General features: G+C 36.3%; 1 protein-coding gene across 4 annotated transcripts in view; it reads left to right on the top strand.

The window, feature by feature from the left end:
* The window catches only part of Rnls (renalase, FAD dependent amine oxidase), a 344079-nt gene that overhangs the window by 270347 nt on the left and 51127 nt on the right, over nucleotides 1-22605 (top strand). For 2 of the 4 annotated variants that reach the window (XM_046456795.2, XM_046456797.2), the window contains exon 7: nucleotides 20100-21472. The exons of the other annotated variants lie outside the window; for them this stretch is intronic. In XM_046456795.2, the coding sequence (XP_046312751.1) occupies nucleotides 20100-20252 (153 nt within the window). In that variant the 3' untranslated portion in view covers nucleotides 20253-21472. Of the gene's footprint in view, nucleotides 1-20099; nucleotides 21473-22605 lie in introns of those variants that run through there. 4 annotated transcript variants of the gene reach the window in all.

Here is a 22605-nt window from a genome sequence, read left to right as displayed (position 1 = left end):
AAGTAGGAGCATATATCATGAGCAAAGGAGCAAAGAAGTAAAGGAATAGGTCAGGGTCCCAATATCTCCTCCAATTCCAGCATGCCTTCAATAACGTAAGGAATTCCCACTAGACCCCATGTCTCAAAGGGTCCACCTCCTACTTGTAACACCCGCTAGACCAAGCCTTTAACACATGGGCCTTTGGGGGACATATAAGATCCAAACTATAGCACATTCCAAGCCAGACATTTATTCTTCAATGTATCATCAGTTGGATCATGTACTTGAAATTTAAGATTTAATTTAGAGTTGTAGAAACAACCAAAGTAATTTGAACTTAAATCTTTTTAATAAAATGGATGGTCGATCTTGATAATTTTTTAAACAATTTTTAGATATCACTAAAAATATATAGCTAATATATTTATTGCTTTACTGGGGTCGTCAAACTGATTCTAAAAGCAGTTTTAAGTCTGGCACCATAAAAGACATTGACCAGTCATTATACCATGTGTATAATAAATATGTAGCCATGATTTCTTGGTCATTCTGCAACTAGGACTTTGACATTTATCTCATATTTATACTTCATGATTTCTGATTCTTAATGTGGTGTAATTGTGATCTTGGACTTGGGAGTTGGGCAGACTTAGGTTCTCCATGCATGCCTTTGGGCAAAGAGACTACAAAACTAAACCTCAGAGTCCTCATCTGTAAAATGCAACAATTGAACTGACCCCTTAGAATTCTGATTAGAGTGAAATTGAATAACACAGCAGAAAACATCTACTACAGACACACAAAGGAGGTTGTCAATTAATACTATAAATAGTGGCAATAAGAGAAGAGGAAATTTGAGAAGATATGAAAGTACTTGGTTAGTCATATCTTTGCTGGGAGCTTAGCTCTGTGTAGTTCTTGCTCTCTTTCCTTGAATACTTCTATTCGTGCCCTACTGTTTCTTTTTTATTACTCTCTTCTCTTGAGAGTTTCTCTCTTCTCTCTGTTTCGCATGTGTTAGTAGTTCCATAAAGGGATATTTCAGAAAAAGTGATTCAGTACTAGGGGCTCTCACTCTTGGTTGTACCCACAAAGGCCTATTCAATAACAACAGAACAAGGTGAGGTGAGGTGGTAGATGCCTGAGGACACAAAGAGCTCTTGCCAGTTGGGTTTTCTTTCTTTTTCTTCTCTTTTTCTTTTTAAGGTTTAAAGATTTTTTAGCTTTTGCCATTCATTTACAAACTAACTTACACATTTTCCAGCATTTGATAATTTAACACATTTGTGCCATGAGTCAGCAGTTCCTGGCATGAAGTTATGGCCACAAGAGTGCTCTTGCCTACATGCCATAAGTTTGTAGTGACCTTTGGACAGCAACATGGGCCCCTTGGGATGGGTGGATGTGACATGACCTAATTTATCAGCAACAGGAAACCTAGCAGGTGTCAGTTTTAAACATTCCATTGAGTGATCTCCCCTCTCTGTGTCACTGGCACATAAACCAGCCACTTGCTTTAGTTTCCTGTGAGGTATATATATGTGTGTGTGTGTATATATATATATATATGAGATCATCAGCTGAGAAGTTCTGATCACTAAGTCAGGATGTACAGTCACAGCTTAATTGAAGTTTATATGAGCAGATATTTCCTCTTTTCACAAAATTTCATATTATGTGAACCATTAAATGTTTTAATACATACGAGTTGAATGAAACCATTTTTTTTCTCAGGCACTCTTTGGACTTACCCTGCCTTGTAGCCACTACCACACTTCTTTAAAGTAACTAATTATTTTGAACAGCAATACTGTATAGAAAACTTTTAAAAGGAGGTTGTGCCATTTGTTCAGTATAAATACCATATGTGTGTATGTGTGTACATCTGTATGTATGTGTATATATATATGTGTGTACATATAGATATACACCCACATGTATACATACATATATATACACTTACATATATACACATGCATCTCCGTACCCAGAACTAAATATTAATTCCATATATATATATATATATATATATATGAACACTCACACACGAATGTATGTTTGTGTTTATATATAAATATATAGATATTGATATAGATATCTATACCTGGTATGAATACTTAAAACCAGATGGTGGATGTTCTTACGAGGGCATAGATGTCCTAAAAGAAATAGGCCTTATTCCAGAACTATTTCATGAAGGATAAGTCTGCTTGATCTGTTTAGAGTAGACACTAGTATTGTGCTACAAAGTTTACTAAAGAAGTTGACAAGAACCAGACTGACATTAAAATTAATAATATATCCTCATGTTTTCATTCTCTCACATTTGTTGAACTGTTACTGTGTGCCAAACATTGTACTGAGTTCTAAAAACTCAAAGACATCTCCCTTCCTTTAAGGAGTTTTCCATACAGTCAAACAACAAGGGTGACCAATAAACAGATACATGATGAAGTGCAGTTTGCCTTACAAAAGGGATGCACAATGTATGTGAGCACAGAGCAGACTTGAGGTGGAAGTGGTAGCTTCCTAAAAGATATCCTTGGAAAAGCTAAAAATTGCAAAATGAGGAAGCCAGGCAAGCAAGGGGAGTGATGTTGAAGCAATTTGCAACAACATATACCCTTTCCCAGAGGCAAAAGTGCATTTGAGGAATGGTTAGTAACTCAGTTTGGTAAAAATGTAGGGCACAACTAGAATATGGGACAATGAGGTTGGAGAGAGAAACTGAATCCAGTGCTTCTGGTTTGCCATGCTAAGCTACCAGGATATTCAGCTAAGTTATGGTGCTGCCAGTGTTCTCTGGCTAGGACATGGTTGCTGTCAGTCAGAAGTGTCTGAAGTAGAGGGTTTGTGGTTTCTGTTTTAGATCTCTTATTCATCCCTTCACCATTGGCTTCATTATCTGTTGTAGTACTTCTGTGTGCCATGTTAGACCCCATCAGTATTTTAAGCATATATTTTGTTCTCTCTCTCCCCAAAAATGTCACTTATTAATCCCTTTTTCTGTGAGGTTCAGGGAGTATGTAACTTACTTACTCTTCCAACTACTCTGTGGATTTTATATTCCTTTCCCCTTTGCACAGGTGAGAAAGTTGAGGACTGGAGAGCTCAGGTACCTTGTGTGGGGTTGAGATGATAAGAAGTAACAAAACTGGAATTCAAACCAACCCTATTTAAAAAGCTTTTTCATACCTCCTTTTACTGCTGGTAATTTTTCTGAGTGCTGGCTTTTTCCCAATTACAACATATTTTTATACCATCTTTCTTTTCCTGCTGTCAGCTAGAAATAATCATAGTTAACATTTTTTATACTCTGGTTTTAGAAAGTACTTTTATACTTGTTTTCATTTGATCCTCACAACAGTTCTGACAGATCAGGAAGTAAATATTATCTTTGCTTTAAATGAGGAAACTGAGGTACTTATTGAATGCTTTGCCTAAAGTGATGCAATAAAATAAAAATCAGAACATATTACTTTAGATTCAAAGGTCCATGTTTCACACCTTACATGAAAAATAGCTAAAAATGCATCTTAGAGCCAAGTGTGGTGGCGTACACTTGTAATCCCAAAGGCTCAGGAGGCTGAGGCAAGAAGTTTACAAATTCAAGGCCAGTCTCAGCAACTTAGTAAGGTCCTAAGCAACTTAGTGAGATACTGTCTCAAAATAAAAAATAAAAAGGCCTGGGGGCATAGCTCAGTGGTTGTGCACCCCTGAGTTCAATACCCAGTACCAAAAAAAAAAAAAAAGGATCATATCATAGACCTAAACATAAAACCTTACACTGCAAAACTTCTAGATGAAAAATATAAGAGAAAATCTTTATGACCTTGGGGTTAGTAAACATTTCTTAGAACACAAAAAGTACAAACCATTAAAAAGAAATTGATACACTGAGCTTGATGAAAAGTAAAAACAGCATCTTTGAAAGACACTGTTAGGGAAATGAAAAGATAGCCATAGACTTGGAGAAAATCTACAAAGCACATATTTGATAAAAGACTGGCATATTGACTATATGAAGAATTCCCACAAATCAATAATAAAAGTATATAAACTGCTTAAAAACAGGCAAAAGATTTGAAAGTGTACTTCATTAAAGAAGAAATTTGAATTTAACCAGGGAGCAATAAAAATGCTACACTAAGAACTTTTTTTCATTATTGAAAGAAATTAAAGAAGACCTAAATGAATGAAAAGATGTCATATATTGAAATACTTGATGTATTTAAGATGGTAGTATTACTCAAAGTGATCTTACAGATTCATTACTATATCAAAATCTGAGTGGTCTATGCAAAAAATGAAAAATCTAATCATAAAATTTATATAGGATTCCATGGAATCCCTAAATAGCCAAAACAATTCTTGAAAAAGAATATCTAAGTTGAATAACTCACATTTTCCAATTTCAAAGCTACTACAAAGCCACAGTAACCAAGAAAATATGGCAGTGTCATAAAGATAGACATAGATCAATGGAACAGAATTGAAAGTCCAGAAATAAATCCATACCCATAGCCAGTTGATTTCTGTGATCCTAAGCACATTCAAAGGGGAAAGAATACTTTCTTCAACATATGGCACTAGAGCAACTGGATCCATATACCAAAAAAAAAAAAAAAAAAGTGAAGCTAGACTCTTTTCTCACACTGCATAAAAATTCATCCAAAATGGAACAAAAACCTAAATATACAAGATAAAACCAGAATGTTCCTTAGGAAAAAAACATAGGAGTAAATCTTCACAATCATGGATTCAGTGATGGTATTTTAGATTTGACAACAAAAATATGAGCAATAAAAGAAAAGATAATTTGGACTGCCTCAAAGTTCAAAAAGGATTATCAAGAAAGTAGAATGACAACTAACAACAATGCTCAGAATGAGAGAAAATACTGATGAGTATATGATAAGAATTTACTATCCAAAATATATAAAGAACTCTTACAACTCAACAACAACAACAAAAATGCCCAATTAAAAAATAACAAAGGACCTGAATAGGCATTTTGCCAGAGAAGAAGTAAAAATGGCCACATGAAAACGGGCCCAATATTACTTTTCAAAGGTGAAATGCAAATCAAAACCACAAAGAGATACAATGAAATGACACCCACTGGAATGGCTATTGTTTTTTAAAATGTAAAATGACAGGTGTTCATGAAATATAGAGAAGTGAAATGATTGTACTTGCTGGTAGGAAAAATGGTTCAGCCACGATCACTGGTGGTTCCTCAATAAGTTAATCATAGGATTACAATATCACCCAGCAATTCCATTTCTAGGTATATAATCAAAAGAATTGAAAATGTGTGTAAAATGTTCTTAGCAGCACCATTAAAATAGTCAAAAGGTGTTAAATAGCCCAAATGCCTACCTACTGATGAACAGATAAACAAAATGTGGTATATCTGTATAGTATAATATGATTCTGCTATAAAAAGTGATCAAGTACTTATACATGCTACAACATGGATGAACCTTGAAACCATTATGCTAGGGAAAGACTCCAGTCACAAAGGCTGCATCTTGAAAGATTCTATTTTTATGAAATATCCATTATAGACAAATCCAGAGAGAGAAAGCAATTTATTGTTTGCCAGTGGATATGACTAATGGAAAATTTCATCTTTATTACATACAAAAAAAAGAAAAAATATGGAAACAAGTCAGAACACAAAAAGATACTGAATATCATTGGTCATTAAGGAAATGCTATTTAAAACTACCATGAGATACCGTGACATACCTATAAGAATGATTCAAGTCAAAAATTCTGAAGATGCCAACTACTAGAAAGGAAAGGAAGCAACTGGAACTCTCATGTATCACTCTTGAGAATGCAAAATGGCACAGCCACTTTGGGAAACAGTTTGGCTGCTTCTTACAAAGTTAAATATACACTGTAACCTAGTGACCCCATTCTCTGGGATGAAATGAAAATATATATCCACACAAAACCTGTATGCAAATGATCGTAGCAGCTTTGTTAATAATTGCCCCAAACTGAAAATAACTCAAATATTCATCACCATTCATCACCTGATAAATAGTTTAAAATTATTGCACATTCACAAATAAAAAAAACTACTTAGTAATAAAAGAGAACAAACTGGTAATTAATACATAAGTGAATCTCAGAAGCATTATCTAAATGGAAGAAATCAGACTCAAAGTCTATTTATATGACTTTCTGGAAGAGACATAAATGGATTGGTAGTTGTCAAAGACTATGATTCCAAGGATGGATCAACTTCAGAGAAGAAGGAAGTTTGGGGAGGTGATGGAAATGTTCTCTATATTGTTTGTAGTGGTGTTTACATGACTGTATCCACTGACAAAATTTATAGAACAGTCCACAGAAAAGGATAGATTTTACTGTATGTTAATTATACCTCAATTAAGTTGACTTTAAGAACCACCTGTGCTTTGTGTCCTCCATTATTATCTCTCTTGAGAAGAATTGGCTCTTATTTTCACAGTACTAAAAGTGGAAGGAAGGCTATTTCTAGATCTGAAGATCAGAATGGCTTCCTTCTTTTTGTGGCAATCTCACAGCCCAGACATAAAGTTGTTGGGTTACTTCAGCACGAATGAGAATCAAAGAAATGTCAGTGGGCAGACTGCAGGGTAGTTCAGAGGAGATAGGATGGGGAATGGGAGAAAGGATGCAGGATTCATTCCGTGGGCAACTAGGCAGCTGTTGGCTTAATTGAGGGAAGAAATAGTGGTAAGGCTCCATTGAGGAGGAAAAATGATTTTCACTTTATCTCTAGATTGGCCATTGAAAGCATTTTTTGGCCCTCTGTATCCTAGAATCTCAAGCAATTGGGTCTTTGAGAGATTGTAAAGGAGCATTCATATTTAGGCGAAAACCAAAAGATTCCAAATCTGTTGTATCACCCATCAGAAAGGAAATGGATTTTGAACCCTCACAGCTTTGATAGTGTTCAGCAACTACTAGGAACAAAAATAACTTTGAAGAATTAATGAATGAACATGCTAAAACTTGCTGAAGGGCAGAACAATATTCTATAAAATTAAAAATGCTAAAGGGAAATTGATACAACTATTGTCTTTTCTGTTATTACTGCAACAGTACTAGAGAAAGCCATATCTTAGTCTTTATTGTGTGCTTGTTCTGAACAAATGCTCATCAAAATAGACTACTCAGTGTTTTCAGGACCTTAAAAGATAGAATAGATCTAAACAGATTCAATGTAGACCTCATCAGTTAAATATACAATTTCAGCAAAGTATATCCTTTGCAGTTTGAGCCCACTAAAGCTGCTACATGGATCATATAATTGATTTGTGGCACATTCTGCCTGCATCTATCCAATGGTTTATTAAAATAGAATAGACAAATACCAATAAACTGAAAAGCTCCACTGAGAATTCAACCCAACCACATCACTTTCTTCATATCTAGGGTATTGCAACCAATAGTAATTTTATGGCAGCTCCCTAGTTCCGGACTCAGAGCTCTGTAGCTAGGAGTCCATAATATAAGCAATACTTTCCCTAAAGCACGACAAAGAAACGGGATTATGAAATCACCATTAAATATAATAGAACACTGGAGAGATGGGTAGAACAGAGGAAAGATAAAATGATGAACACAACACATAACAACCAATTAAAAATGTACCATCTTTGCAGGAAAGTACCTATGTATTTATAAAACTGTTTATGAGTATTAAATACTATAGCATAAGACAATATAGGACTGAGACCCTCAAAAATCAGTGACCAAAAGAGGTACAACATTCAAAGAAATATGACTAAAAGTAGTCTAAGTGGTATAATCAGCATCCCAATTTTATCATTATTATCCCAGTAAATCAGTTATCTTCAATAATATGCAGTGTGTGGTTAAGAGATCATCTTTATCATCATTTTTCTTAATACTATAGCAAATGTATTTCATGTATATATGACATCTGTCATGCCATAATAATTGAGCAGAGAAAAATGTTAAGGAATAATTTTAAAAAGATAGAGACATAAATTGGCCAGGTCACTCAGAAAAGGTGATTTCTTTACTCTCTGACACCTATAGCTTTCTAGGATATATTCGCTTTGTCCTGTTGTTTTTAGGATGATGGCAAGTTCAACATAGTAGCGACTGCATGGTAGAGCAAATCTGCTCACCTTTTTTAGCAGCTGGGAAGAAAGAGGAAGATGAGGGGCTTTACTTCTTAAAGGCTCCATCACTTCCCAACAACATCATGGGCTGGTGACTAAGCCTTAACACATGGGCTTTTGAGGGACACTTAATCAAACCATAACACATACACACTTTTCTATATTGTACATACTTTTCAAGGTATTCTTGATAATAGCAGTTAATGAGATGAGATCTTCACTTCCTATATGAAATTCAGGCTGATTCAAATATTCTCGATGCCTTTGCCCAGTGTCTATAGAAAGTGAACCAGAAGCAGGCGAGTTCCACTCTCTAGGAGTGATGATGTATAGGTAACAGAGTAAGGATGGTGAATAGCAGAATAATTGTTGATCTGTGCACAGCAATTCCTCACAAAGAGGGTTAGAATGGTGAGGTATCAAGTGTGATAAAATAAGAGGCTAATAGCATAGATACTCAGAAAGAACAAGAAAAATATAGAAGCTGAGAAACCAAAGAAAATTATTTTAAAAGAGAAAAAAAAATCTACCACATTTAGAGACCCTTTGAATGCTGAAAATTTAAAACTTTCAACAGTTTAAGTTCATTTTTTGTTGGCCTGCCTGCATACATTCTTTGAACAAACATTTATTCAATGTACAATAGAGTAACAGATACCAGGAATACAAAGATGAATAAGACACAACCCCCATGGCTTGCTATTTCTGAGGACTCAAAGGATTTCAAACGTGAAACGTCTCTTACCAAACTGCATTCTGATGAGTTAAGTGTAGAAAAATCAGCAACATTTCATTGGATTTTTATCAAACCCCAGAGGGATTTTTTTTTTAATAGAAGAAAGGGATAGGAACATTGCATTTTGAATCTGGCTGACAGAAAACATCTTGTATGTTAAAAGAAACAAAAATCTGTATTCAACTTTCATGTCCCAGATCTTCTTTCCTGGATCATGGAAATGTACTTAATGATTGATAGTATTGTTCACTGTTGACACACTCTGAAGTCCCATCTTTCTCAGGGTGCTTGGACTAGTTCCCTATCTATAAATATGTAAACAGATATTTTCCTTGACATCAGAGTAAGGTCTGGTCTCTCTTATTTATTTATATTTCTCCCTGTTTTTATAAACAGGAATGTGATTAATGCTATAATCAATGCCTTGAGAATATAGTAAGAATGGGGAGATACATACAGAGAATCAATATGAACCACCCTTCCCCTGTAAGACACATGCAATTTTAAGGTATGTATTTATGCCACATTTAATTAAGTCTTTTCTCCCCAATCCTATTTCCCACCAAACCTTTCATGGTTACTACCTGAATATTTAGTCACAGGTAAACAAATAAGAATGTGTTACTCTAGACCCTTGTTCCATCTAGATTAATATTTGTATAAAAGAAGCTTGTGCAGATTTCTGGAAATAAAGTTCTACACAAGATTTCATTCTATTTTTAAGCAATGACTCATCCACTCGACAACTCTGAATCTCAGTGCTGCCTGAGATTACTGATGCTTTTTCACAGCTTACCTTAGCTCCTCATTCCCCCCAGTCCCTCTTCTGGAAAACATTCTTCAGGCTGGCAGAGACTGTTGTTTTGAGACACATCAAGCCTCACCCCAAAGCAGTGGTTTTATGCATTTTTATTTTTTGAACCAGCAAAGTCCTTCTTCATGTTGTAAGAACCAATTTAATCTTGTCATATTTTTATCCTTGTATTAGTCACTTTTCTGTTAGTACAATGAAATACCTGAGATAATTTCCTTATAAAGAGAAAAGATTTATTTTGGCTCATAGGTTTAGAGGTTCCAGTCCTTGATCAAGTGCCCCCCTTGGCTTTGGGCCTGTGGCAAGGCAGCACGTAGTGGCAGGAGCTTATGGCAGAATTGAGCCACTCATATCCAGGAAGGAGAGAGAGAGAGAGAGAGAGAGAGAGAGAGAGAGAGAGAGAGAGAGAGAGAGAGAGACTGACAGACACCAGAGTCCCACCTCTCAAAGGTTCTAGCTCCTCCCAGTAGCCACACCCTGGGGATCAAGCCTTTAACACATGGGCCTTTGGAAGACATTTCAAGATCCAAATGATAGCAATTCTATAATTAAAAATTGTAAAAACAAAAATAGAGCTATGAGGATTTTAAAAAGAATAAAACTAATAGTAAAGATATAATACATTCAGCTCTATGAAAAACCTTATAATTCTTTTTATTTTTCTCATCTTGCCATGGATTGCATTTTGGGATTCACTGCCTTTCTGCTTTGCATAGAGGCAATAAAAGAATAAGTTAACCAAATATTCAATTTCTGCTCTTTATGTACCATGGCATGGGTTGGGTTTATATTGGCAGCAGAGTAGAGGAAGGCGAGGAAGTAAGAAAGTGTATGAATCAGCTCCATACCCTCTCGGTCTTCATAACTATTCATTATTGCCAGTGTGGTCAATACCTCACAAGCACACAATGGATAGGGGAAATGCCAAAGCAAGGAGATTATTACTCAGAAACTGCCCCAAGCAAGTTAGTGTATGACTAAGAGACAATAAAATTTCCCTGAATTTAGAGACAATTGAAGTAGAGAATCACCCTCAGATACTGAAATGGATAAAGATTTTTTTTTAAAGTGCACTGTATTAAAATCACAAGTGAATGACATCTCTATCTGCTGTCAAGACTTTTACATACCCAAAACTAATTAAAGTGACCCACAGAAATGTAAGAAAGCAATAAAATTATCAACAGTCTTTTACAATGCCTGAATTTTGTTTTAAAATTTTTGTTTTGTTCTTTGTTTTTATATGGATTAGCTCATACAGTGTCAGCCTTTCTCCAGGGGAGATACATTCCAAGTTCCTCAGATTCTGGAAAATACAGGGAGTACTAATCTCTATATATATACTATGTTTTTTCCTACACATACATACCAATGATAAAGTTTGATTTATAAATTACGTACAGGGCTGGGATCGTGGCTCAGTGGTAGAGCACTTGCCTAGCACGTGCGGGGCCCTGGGTTTGATCCTCAGCAACACATAAAAATAAATAAATAAAATAGAGGTCCTATGTCCAACTACAACTAAAAAATAAATATTTTTTAAAAATAAATTACAAACGGTAGGAGATTAACAACAATGGCTAATAATAAAAATAGAACAAGATAACAAGATACTGTAATAAAAGTTATTTGAATAATTGTGACTGGCCAGGTGGTATACACAACAGGGATACACTGGACAAAGAGTGATTTTCATCCTGTGTGGCTGAAAAGGGACAGCATGAGAAGGATGGCATGAGATTTCATCATGCTACTCAAAACAGAATGCAGTCTAAAACTTATGTATTATTTATTTCTAGAATTTTAAAATTTAAAAATTTAAAATTTTTGGACCACAGTTGACCATGGATAACTGAACCATGGGAAGTGAAACCACAAACCAGGGGCTACTAAAGTACATACAGGGTTTAGTCCTATCCACTATCTCAGGCATCCACTGGGGGTCTTAGAATATGTCCCCTATGAATAAAAAGGACTACTATAGACAAGAAACAGGAGATTAGTATTGGAGAACTCATATTGGTTTCACATACATGTTTACATTTGGAAATAATTGAGGGATGTTTTTCACAAGCAAAGATAAAGCTTTACCAAATGTGAAGATCTTAAGAGAAAACCTAAAAATCTACAGAAGTGCCTTCCTTCCCTGTAAGTAGTGACTGTTTCAAAGGTCGGAAGAAGTGCCGAGTTTTCCACCATGATAAGCTCTTCAGCAAAGGTGCAAGTGCAAATGATGAAACCACAGGACATTTTCCTTACATTAAAATGATGGATTGATGGAAAAAAAGAAAGAAAGAAAGAAAAAACACTGCATCTTAGATTCTATTTTTAATTTAGAATTTAAAAAAATTAAGCAATTGCCCTCTAGGACCTACATCTAGAAGAAGGTGCATGATGCCCAGGGTTTAGGCTACAAAAAAAATTGATTGCTGCAGCTGAATGCAGAGACTGGAGAATGTAGCTGTGCTAGCCACATTACAGTGATATTTATTGTTTTTGTTAGTGCTTGGTTCAGAGCTCCATACGTTTTGAATCATGTTCTCCAACTCCATTTTTCCCACAAGCCCTGATATTTTTAGTGTGCAGTCTTGTAGAACTATGGCCCAGCCAAAACACCTGTATTTTATTTTCTCATGGCAGGCAGAGCATTGGTGTGACCCATGGAAAGGCAGCAGGCTGGAAGAGTGTTTAAGAGGTTATTAGAAGGAATTGTAATTAGGCTTTCAGCATCACCTTGAGGAAATGGCTCTGATGTGATCCTATTTCTTGGCATTAAAGTATCTCTGATTTGGAGAGAAGCAAGGCATCAGGCTATCCTGGCTTAATGGAAAAGGAGAGAGAGAAAAAAATAGTAAAGAATATGTAATTCTTTTATTTCTAATTACATGTTTGCTCTGCAATCTTCTAATCCAGGATTGGTATATAGGATTTCTCTCGAGTGCCAGCCCCAATTGACTGGTAGTGGCTGCCTGAAGCACTGAAGCGAGGAGGATGCTGAGGCCATTTCTGGGCTCAGTGGAAAAGAATGCCACAATTGATCAGTGATGTCTGTCAGGAGTTGCAGCACATGTGTCACCCCGCTAATCTATGATGCAGTTGGGGAAATTTGCCTACCAAGATGAATGGTCTGGGAAGACAACCAGACTGCGCTCCGAGATCAGTACATTTACCTTTGTAAATGAACAAATCGATTCTCTGATCACCAGTCTGTCTCTGTCAGTCTCACCTGTGGCTGCTCACTTGGGTGAACTAAGAAGATGGAGAGCTTAAACCAGCAATGCTGAAGACATCAGGAGTCCTGATGCTGAGATGCCCTGTACCTGACAGGTCCTGCTGAAAATATCCTATCACTCCTTCATTCTGTCTTAACTTGATATAAATTTACTATTGTGTATTTACCATATCATGCCCCTTACCTCATTATTTGCCATATTTCATCAACAGTGAGATGCCATAAAGTTAGTACAGACCAGGACACAGTCAAGATGTAGTTTTTGTGTATGTGAGCTTGGTTATCTTTGGTGGACCTACAGTGGGAAGCTGCTTGAGAGTAAATTATCAAATTATTTAAGGACCATTTGAGGAAAAACTATGTGGCCTGATTGCTGTGTGAAAACCTTTTCTTCCCACTGAAGAGAAAAATGCATAATCTGAACTTGCAGAACAGATGTCAGTGGCTCTGAAGAAAACCCAGGAAAGAATAATTCAGTTGGGCACTCTTGGAAAAAATGCCACATTTCTAGTGTGCAAGGCAGCACCGAGGACAGATGGTGTGGGGACGAGTGTGGACATCAGACACTGACAGCTCTGAGTTTAAGAGTGGTTCAGAGAAGCCAAATTCTGAATATAAAGAAGTTTTTGCAAAGGCTTAACCAATTTATTTCTCTTTTATTTCCTTTTTATTTTCAAAAGAACTATGTGTGAATAAGTCTAAAGGCACTTTTCTAGAAAATATAAAATAAAGTTTTATTTTATGTTGACACCACTTCTTTTCTTTCTCATTTGTACATAAAATATTGATGCCTCTTCCAATTGGTGGTACTTTAGATTCAATGAAATATGGTATAATTTGCATCTGTAACATAATAAATGAGGAAATGTAGCAGCAAGAACATGATTATTTATAGATTGTTCACATCTCTTTAATAAGCTAGTTACACATCTAGGATTAGAATTTATGAGATTTAATTTTTTTTTGGGAGGGGGACCAGGAATTGAACTCAGGAGCCCTCAACCACTGAGCCACATCCCCAGCCCTACTATTTTATTGATTTCTTTTAAATAAATGACAGAGGAATGCATTACAATTCATATTACACATATAGTACACAATTTTTCATATCTCTGGTTGTATATAAAGTATATTCACACCAATTCATGTCTTTATACATGTACTTTGAATAATGGTGTCCATCACATTCCACCATCATTGCTAACCCCCTGCCCCCTTCCTTCCCCTCCCACCCCTCTACCCTATCTAGAGTTCATCTATTCCTACCATGCTCCCTGTCCCTACCCCACTATGAATCAGCCTCCTTATATCAGAGGAAACATTCATCATTTGTTTTTGTGGGATTGGCTAATTTCACTTAGCATTATCTTCTCTAACTCCATCCATTTACCTGCAAATGCCATGATTTTATTCTCTTTTATTGCTGAGTAATATTCCATTGTGTATATATACCACATTTTTTAATCTATTCATCTACTGAAGAGCATCTAGATTGGTTCCACAGCTTAGCTATTGTGAATTGTGCTGCTATAAACATTGATGTGGCTGTGTCCCTGTAGTATGCTGTTTTTAAGTCCTTTGGGTATAGACCAAGGAGAGGGATAGCTGGGTCAAATGGTGGTTCCATTCCCAGATTTCCAAGGAATCTCCATACTGCTTTCCATATTGGCTGCACCAATTTGCAGTCCCACCAGCATGGTGAGAGATAATGGTTTAATTTTATTTTGTTGCATATGGATTTTCAGTTTTCCCAGCATCATTTGTTGAAGAGGCTATCTTTTCTCTAATGTATGTTTTTAGCACCTTTGTCTAATATAAGATAATTGTAATTTTGTGGACATTCTGTGTCCTCTATTCAATATCATTGGTCTACCAGTCTGTTTTGGTGCCACTACCATGCTGTTTTTGTTACTAAGTTCTGGTATAGTGATGCCACCTGCTTCACTCTTCCTGCAAAGGATTGCTTTGGCTATTCTGGGTCTCTTATTTTTCCAGATGAATTTCATGATGGCTTTTCCTATTTCTATGAGGAATGCCATTGGGATTTTGATCAGAATTGCACTAAATCTGTATAGTGCTTTTGGTACTATGATCATTTTGATAATATTAATTCTGCCTATCCAAGAGCAAGGTAGAGCTTTCCATCTTCTAAGGTTTTCTTTGATTTCTTTTTTTAGGGTTCTATAGTTTTCATTGTATAGATCTTTCATCTCTTTCGTTAAGTTGATTCCCAAGGTTTTTTTTTCTTTTGAGGCTATCATAAATGTTGTAGTCTTCCTCATTTCCCTTTCAGAGGATTTGTCACTGATACACAGAAATGCCTTTGATTTATGGGTGTTGATTATATATCCTGATACTTTGCTGAATTCATTTACTAGTTCTAGAAGTTTTCTGTTGGAACTTTTGGGGTCTTCTAGGTATAGAATCATATAGTCAGCAAATAGTGCCAATTTAAAAGACAGGGATCACTGAATTGCTTAGTGCCTCACTTTGGCTGAGTCTGGCTTTGAACTTGCGATCTTCCTGCCCTCAGCCTCCTGAGCCACTGGGATTACAGGCATGCACCACAGCACGCAGTGAGATTTAAATTTTTGACCAGTTCACTTGAACATCATCTAGTACCATATTTCAGAAAGGTTGGTTTTAAGTAACCAAATTATGGACTTGGTGGCCCTCCAGAACTGGCCAACCTAAAATGCAGCTGCTCTATGCCAAACCAGTGAGATTGTTCTATGTGGGTAAATGTCATAGTCCAAGGTCATGCTTTACCTGTCAGCATAGGTATGGAAGGAGGAAAGGACATTCAACACATAGTCCTGATTTTTTTTCTAACTGTTAACTATAGTTTTATATAAATTCTCAGCCTACTTATCTGGTCCTTCTTTCTTTTCGTCTTTAGTCTCATCACCCCAGATACTTATTTATAAATTTTTAGTTAATAATTATGATGATACAAAGAATCTATTAGGCTATAACATATAAAAATGGACTATGTTTTATCAGTTTTTGACTTTCAGAACCAGCAAGCTTGTGTGGTTCAAAGTAATACATAATGAAAAGACCTTCACCTAAAGCAGTTCATAGAGATAAGAGAATAGCCCTTGTTCATCATTACTGATAGCCTTCCAAATAGCTCTTCCATTTGCTCTTTCACCCAGTTCTACAGGAGCCTTGAATAACATTTTTTGTGTAGATGTATCTCAGGAAGACCTTTATTTGATCAACTATGAATACAATATTGTATTTTGTTTTCGTACTAGAAATTAAACCCAGGGGTACTTCGCCACTGAGGTACATCCTTAGCCCTTTCTATTTTTTAAAGTTGCTAATGCCTTACTAAGTTGCTGAGGTTAGCCTTGAACATGCGATCCTCCTTCTTAGGCCTCCTGAGTCTCTGGGATTACAGGGATGCACCACTACATTCAACATACGGCCCTTTTTTTTTTTAAACTATAAACATCTATTGCACACTTTACTATAATATGGGCTAGGCATTGTTCTCATGAGCTACAAAGATTAGTGAATCACAGTCCCTACTTCTAGGAGCATGTAGTCCAGGAAGAGAGACTAGGCATGGAAATAATTACAGTGCAAAAATAACAAGTAACACAATAGACATAGATAACATGTTGAAAAGGTACTTACCCTGCCTGGCAGAGCAAAAAAGACCTCAGAGAAGATGACTTTTGTACTGAGTCTTGAAGGATACACAGTTTAACTTGTTAGAAAAAAGGAGGAACAGTACCATATTACCCAACAGAATGACTTCTTCAAAGCCATAGAAGCATCACAAAGAAAGGTGTGTTTGAAGAACTTTAGTTTGAAGATAAATAGGACATGTGGCAAAGGTGAGGAAAATGGCAGGACATGAAACTTGAAAGGAGGTAAGATGCCTGTTATGACAGGCTTTCCATGTGGGAGCTTACATTTTATTCTGCAGGTAGACAAAAATCACAAAACACATCCATGTGGTTTTAAATCCCTGAGAAATAAAACCATTTTTTCTGTCTTGAGTTTTTGCATCTAATCCAGTCATCATCTAAGTTTATAGAAACATTACCTTAGCCACCCTAGAGCAGGCAAGGGTTCTTTCTGACCAGCACTGGCCCACATATGAGCCAAAGCAACCTGGATTTCCAAGGAGCAGTTTCAGCTCTGACATCTCTCTTAAACACAGGCCTTGAGACTGTGGTTCCTCACTGTGGCTGGAAACATAGCCAAAGTCTGCATTACTATGACAGATTGTGGCTTTGACAATTACGTGCTCCTCTACTCCTTGACTTCACATGGCTGAAGGAGCTTGCCAACACACACTCTGTGTTTTCATATTTTCCTCATTGGGTAATTGCAAAGTGGGTGATTCCACCTAAATGCAGTGAGATTGATTTCATCCAAACTGCAGACTGGCTAATCAGTGGCCCAGTTTTCTATCCATGTGATCTGTCATCTGGCATTTATTACTCAACTAATTAAATTACAGGTTTATGCTATGGTTTACCCATACAGAGATGTCAGCAGGAATGTATCAAAACTTAACAACAAATGGATATTTATGTTATATGCTTATAACACATACACACACATATATGTATGTGTACATATGAAGATGTATTAATGAGTTATCCCATTTGGGCAAATTTTCCAGAAGTCTAAAGCTAAGTGACTAATCAAACATTTTTGTTTCATTTTACTTTAATTGAGTATTTATGGAAATGTTTCCAAAAGTGTTGGAAGTGTGAGTTCTAGAGTCAGCCTGCTTTTTTAGAATCAGCCTCCCTGTTTATCTGCTAGCTTTCTGTCTTTTAGAATCTCAACTTTGTCATCTGTACAATGAGAATAATAGTGACCACCTCATAGGATTACTTGTGAATTACGTGCATATAAACATTCAATGTGCAGTGAACATTCAAGAAATGCTAGCACTGAATAATTTATGCATATTAGAATTGGTTTTTGAAAACTGGGGCCATCATTGTGAACATTAATGTTGAAGGAAAACTAATAGCTGATACCTTTTGGACCTACTAAGAGCTAGAAAATTATTTATCCCTCCACCAAATGTTTCCCAAATGCCAGGATTCTTCCTCATCCTGTTTTGAGTTTTTATACACAACACTTGCTTTCTATAACTTAACAAGTTCTGAAATTGCTAATATTTAGGAACTTAGACATTTTCTTCCTTCCTTAGTGTTTTACTGGCAAATCAGATAATCCACCTTATTAAAATTCTGTCCAAAGAAGGAGTCAGAAAGCTCTAACTGAATACCTATGCTCATGTTTCAGTGTCCATACTATGTGCTATTTATTTTAGCCACTGAAAAATCATATCTGCTGGTTTCAAGATTATCTACTATGTGTATGATAAATGATATTGCTATAAAATGACCTCCAGAAAAGTAAAAGGATGCTCTCAATGCTATGTTTGTATCTGACACAGGTGTCTAGAGAGCCATATCTTTAGACATTCAACAAGAGAATCTTAGTAACACCTCTTTTGCTAAAGCAAAACATAGCATATAAATAAAAATGTCCATACAAAGCTTTTTTGTATTTAAAAAATTTTGTAAAAGCATATACTAACTCAGACTATTTAGAACCAAAATCTCAGCATCCTAATCCAAATAGTATTTATTACATGTCTTGATTTTCTTCCCTAATTTTTAAACAAGTGAATCCTCATAGGCCTTACCCTGTTGCTCTCCATGAAAACACTGCTAAGAGGAGGCAGAACTGCCACAGGGTAATCTATGTGAATGATATCCTGAAGCTATACCACAAAACAAACCTAAATGAGACTCAATTATAATAAGTTTGCATATTTTGTTAACCTGGGGAGTTTGGGGTGCTTCCGTAGCCAACTAACTATCTCAGTGTCCAAGATAACTATGTTCCCTTCCCACCCATTCTTCTCACTGTGAATGCTTATTGGCACCATCCATGCTGATTTTAAGAATTGTTTTTCCAGGAAATAATTTCTGTACTCCCCCTATCATGTCAAATATTATAAACCTGTTTCTATAAAATAAATCTCCACCTTCAGTTCATTCACACCTTTTCAGCTCATAAAGTAATTAATTCTACATTTTCAATGGACATGTTTATTGACTTTTTTTTTAATTTTAACATACCATATCCCTACATCTGACCTCCCTGCCAGCTCTCTTCTTCCAGTCAACCCTCTTCCCAAACACACATACAGGCACACACACACACACACACCAATATCTAAAGTACACTTAGCTCACTCTTGCCCATAGACTAGGCATTTACACATGCTGCTGCTTCCCCTTGGAATGGGACTTTCTTACTTCCTTGATAGCAAAGTCAAACTTATGCATACATCAGACTTCTATAGTCACCTACATGTGTTGATTGCGATGAATTCATTCATTCATGAAAGGCAGTCTGCACATGAAACATGTTCTGAGATATAGGAGGTGCTCTGAAAGCAGAAGGGAGCCACTCTCTGCCTTCATATCAGTCTTTCTTTTAGGACTAAGAGCTCCTTTAGGACAGGTATATGGCAGTTTAAAATTCTGCTGCTCCAGTACTCAGCGTAGGACCTACCTCAGAACAGAACTCAGGAAATGGAAGGAAGAAAGGAAGGGAAGGAGACAGTAGGGGAGAGGAGGGAGGAAATGTGTCTTAGTCCTTCTGTCCTGCTATTGGCAAGATAACTTATGAACAACAAACTTATTTCTTATAGTCCAGTAGGCTAGAAAGGCCAAGATCAAGGTGCTGGCAGATTCGGCGTCTGGTGAGGGCCCACTTTCTCACAGATTGTGCCTTCTTGCTGTGTCCACATGGTAAAAGAGACAACGTGCTCCCCTGGCCTATTTTGTAAGGGCACTTATCCCTCATGACCTACTCACATCCCCAAAGGACCCTCTTCCTGATACCATCACCTTGGGGATTGGATTGCAGCATATTAACATTTGGATCATAGCACTTACTAATAGTGAAGTTCAACATACTTCTGATTATCTTGTCTAATAATTGAAAATTTAAACATTTTAAAATGTCATTGTAAACAAATGGGCTAGGAGAGCAGTGTGGGCTCCTGATTTTCTTTTTTTCTGATGTTCCTTGTGAGAAAGCCTTCTCTAAACGGGTGTTGCCAGGACAGTACAACAGAGCACAGAATGTCAATTTCAGTCTTTTTTTTCCCCCCCACTTTTTCAGGTTACAAATGCTGCTGCCAACTGTCCTGGTCAGATGACTCTTCGTCTCAAACCTCTCCTCGTGTGTGGAGGGGATGGATTTACTCAGTCCAACTTTGATGGCTGCATCACTTCTGCCTTAAGTGTTCTGGAAGCTTTAAAAAATCATCTTTAGTACCTGTATTCTTATTGTCTACATTTTATTTTTGTTTTCACAATTTTCTGTTGTCAGTTATTTAGTTTCTATTTTGTTGAGAAAACTTCCTGGAAAATTATTCTTCACTTATGGTCATTTTTCATATACAGTATAAAATCAATTTTATAATTGTGATAGTTATAGCCCATATAAGAATGAAAACTCTTTGTACCTTACACCTTTCCCCACTTTTCTGAATTTCTGTGACCAATCCTTACTGGAGGAAAAATGGTGCTTTAGAATGACAAATAGACTCCCCCAAAAGTTATATTAAAACAGAAGTAACAGTTTGTGTGCCAAAACCTCAATTATCCTCTTGAAATCAGTTCTGAATAAAGAATAATCATCATGAAGACCTTGTTTTAGGTCTTCAACTGTATCCTTCAATTAACATTTTTGCAAATTACTGAACTACAAGATTTCTCGGAACCTAGTATAATTTTTCTTTCTCCTTTTCAAGTTATTAAATGATATGAATTGTAGGTTATATGTGTCATCATTTTAGGTTTGCAGTTTGGAGGGCAACTTGACTGACGGAGGAATCTACCTATAGATTTTTAGAAAATAGCAAGATTTAACTTGATTTTCCAAGTCACACAGTACTTCCTATACTTAAAACAAATCTGTCTTAATATGAAAGATAAAAATTAAATGGAAACTGAGAGAAACTTATCAGTCTTAACATTTGTATATCCTGTGGCTGGTGCTGTTACATTTCTGTACTCTCCAGCATGTGCTGTGGCATTTAGACTGTGTCAAGTTTAATGAGATTTTTGTTGTCCAACAAAAAAATTACTGAACCAGAAAATAGATGCACTTAAAATAGTTCAATATTTGCCAACTTAGTAATTCAGCATATCACCCACATACTTCAATGGCTTGACCCCATGACTTGCTGGCTGAAGAGAAATTATTCCTGGCCTTTCAAATAAGCTACCTGTTGCTAATTTGAAAAATAAAATGATGAGTTCTATTGTATATCGAAAGGAAAGAAATTGTTGCAGCCTCCTAAACTAAGTTTGGCAGAAGAATTCTTACCTTGGTAGTGTTTAAGGATTTACACCTACAGGCCCACTCTTATACATACACAAATACAGGTACATGTGGGACTTGCTTAAGTATCTACAAAGTGGATTCTGTGATCCTATTGTTTCCTTTTGGCAATTAAATGATTAAAAAAATAAACTAAAATGCCTACATATGGTTAACGTCTTTTATTTTGAAAATAGAGAAACAAAAAAGGAAATTAATGCAGTTTCTGGTATAAAATATTGAAAAGTAGTGAGTTTGTTTATTTGTTTTTTATCATTGTGGCCCATGTTTGATTAACATTTGTCTTTCTATTGATTTTTCTCTTAAAATGTGGTAGAAAAGTCATTCAATCTAACTTGCATTTTTTTTTTTTTTTGTGGGCATAGGTACCAGGGATTGAACTCAGGCCACATCCGTAGTCCTATTTTGTATTTTATCTAAAGACAAGATCTTACTGAGTTGCTTAGCGCCTCACCATTGTGAGGTTGACTTTGAACTTAAAATCCTCCTGCCTCAGCCTCCCGAGCCACTGAGATTACAGAGAGCATCACTGCACCCAGCCCTAACTCATGTTTTTTAACAGATATAACTCATTAAATTGACAGCATCCTTTAAAAAACAATGCTATAATCATTTCATGAACTTACATCCTAGAAAGGAGGAGAGGAAAGATTCATAAAGGGGGTTGGAATTACTTAGAGAAAGTACTTTTCTACGTCATGACTAAAAACTCTAAGATCTCTTCATTCTAATGTCACTTTGCTATTTTAAACATTTTAAAAATCCCTTTTACATTTGGATTTTCATTTGCCTCTTCCTCTTTAGAGGTTAAATGGAATATATCTCCTGCTGTCCAGAGGGCCGAATGTGTCAGATGGCAGGACACTCTAAAAGACCACAGGGTGAAGCTATCAAGCTCCCCCAGAAGAATGGGGTCAGCAGGCTGAACTGGTTGCTGAGGTGTGTGTATTTCAACCCCACAAGACCACACAGCATCACCATATTTCCAAATAAGAACTTTTATTAATCAAGCCAGCCAAGGAAAGCTGCTCTGTTTTGAAAGGAGCATATTCAAGTGAGAAACGGCTTGAGCAGTGGGGTGATTTAATACTTGTTAGCTGATAAATATAGCCTTTGCCAGAATAAAACTTTATGATGCAGTGTTGAAAAGCTTAATTACTAAACTGTCTATGCACGTCTTGCACAGGCAGCAAGGGTGACAAATTATAGCAGCAGAATAGTATTTTTCACCTTTGGCATTTCTGAAGGGGAAAAGTATGCCTCAAAAACGTTGAGAAAG

This window comes from Marmota monax, unplaced genomic scaffold (assembly GCF_021218885.2).
Source record: "Marmota monax isolate L192 unplaced genomic scaffold, Marmota_monax_Labrador192_F-V1.1 WCK01_AAM20220418_F8-fsc00166, whole genome shotgun sequence".
NCBI lineage: Eukaryota > Metazoa > Chordata > Mammalia > Rodentia > Sciuridae > Marmota > Marmota monax.
This window is presented reverse-complemented; position numbering and strand designations above follow the sequence as displayed.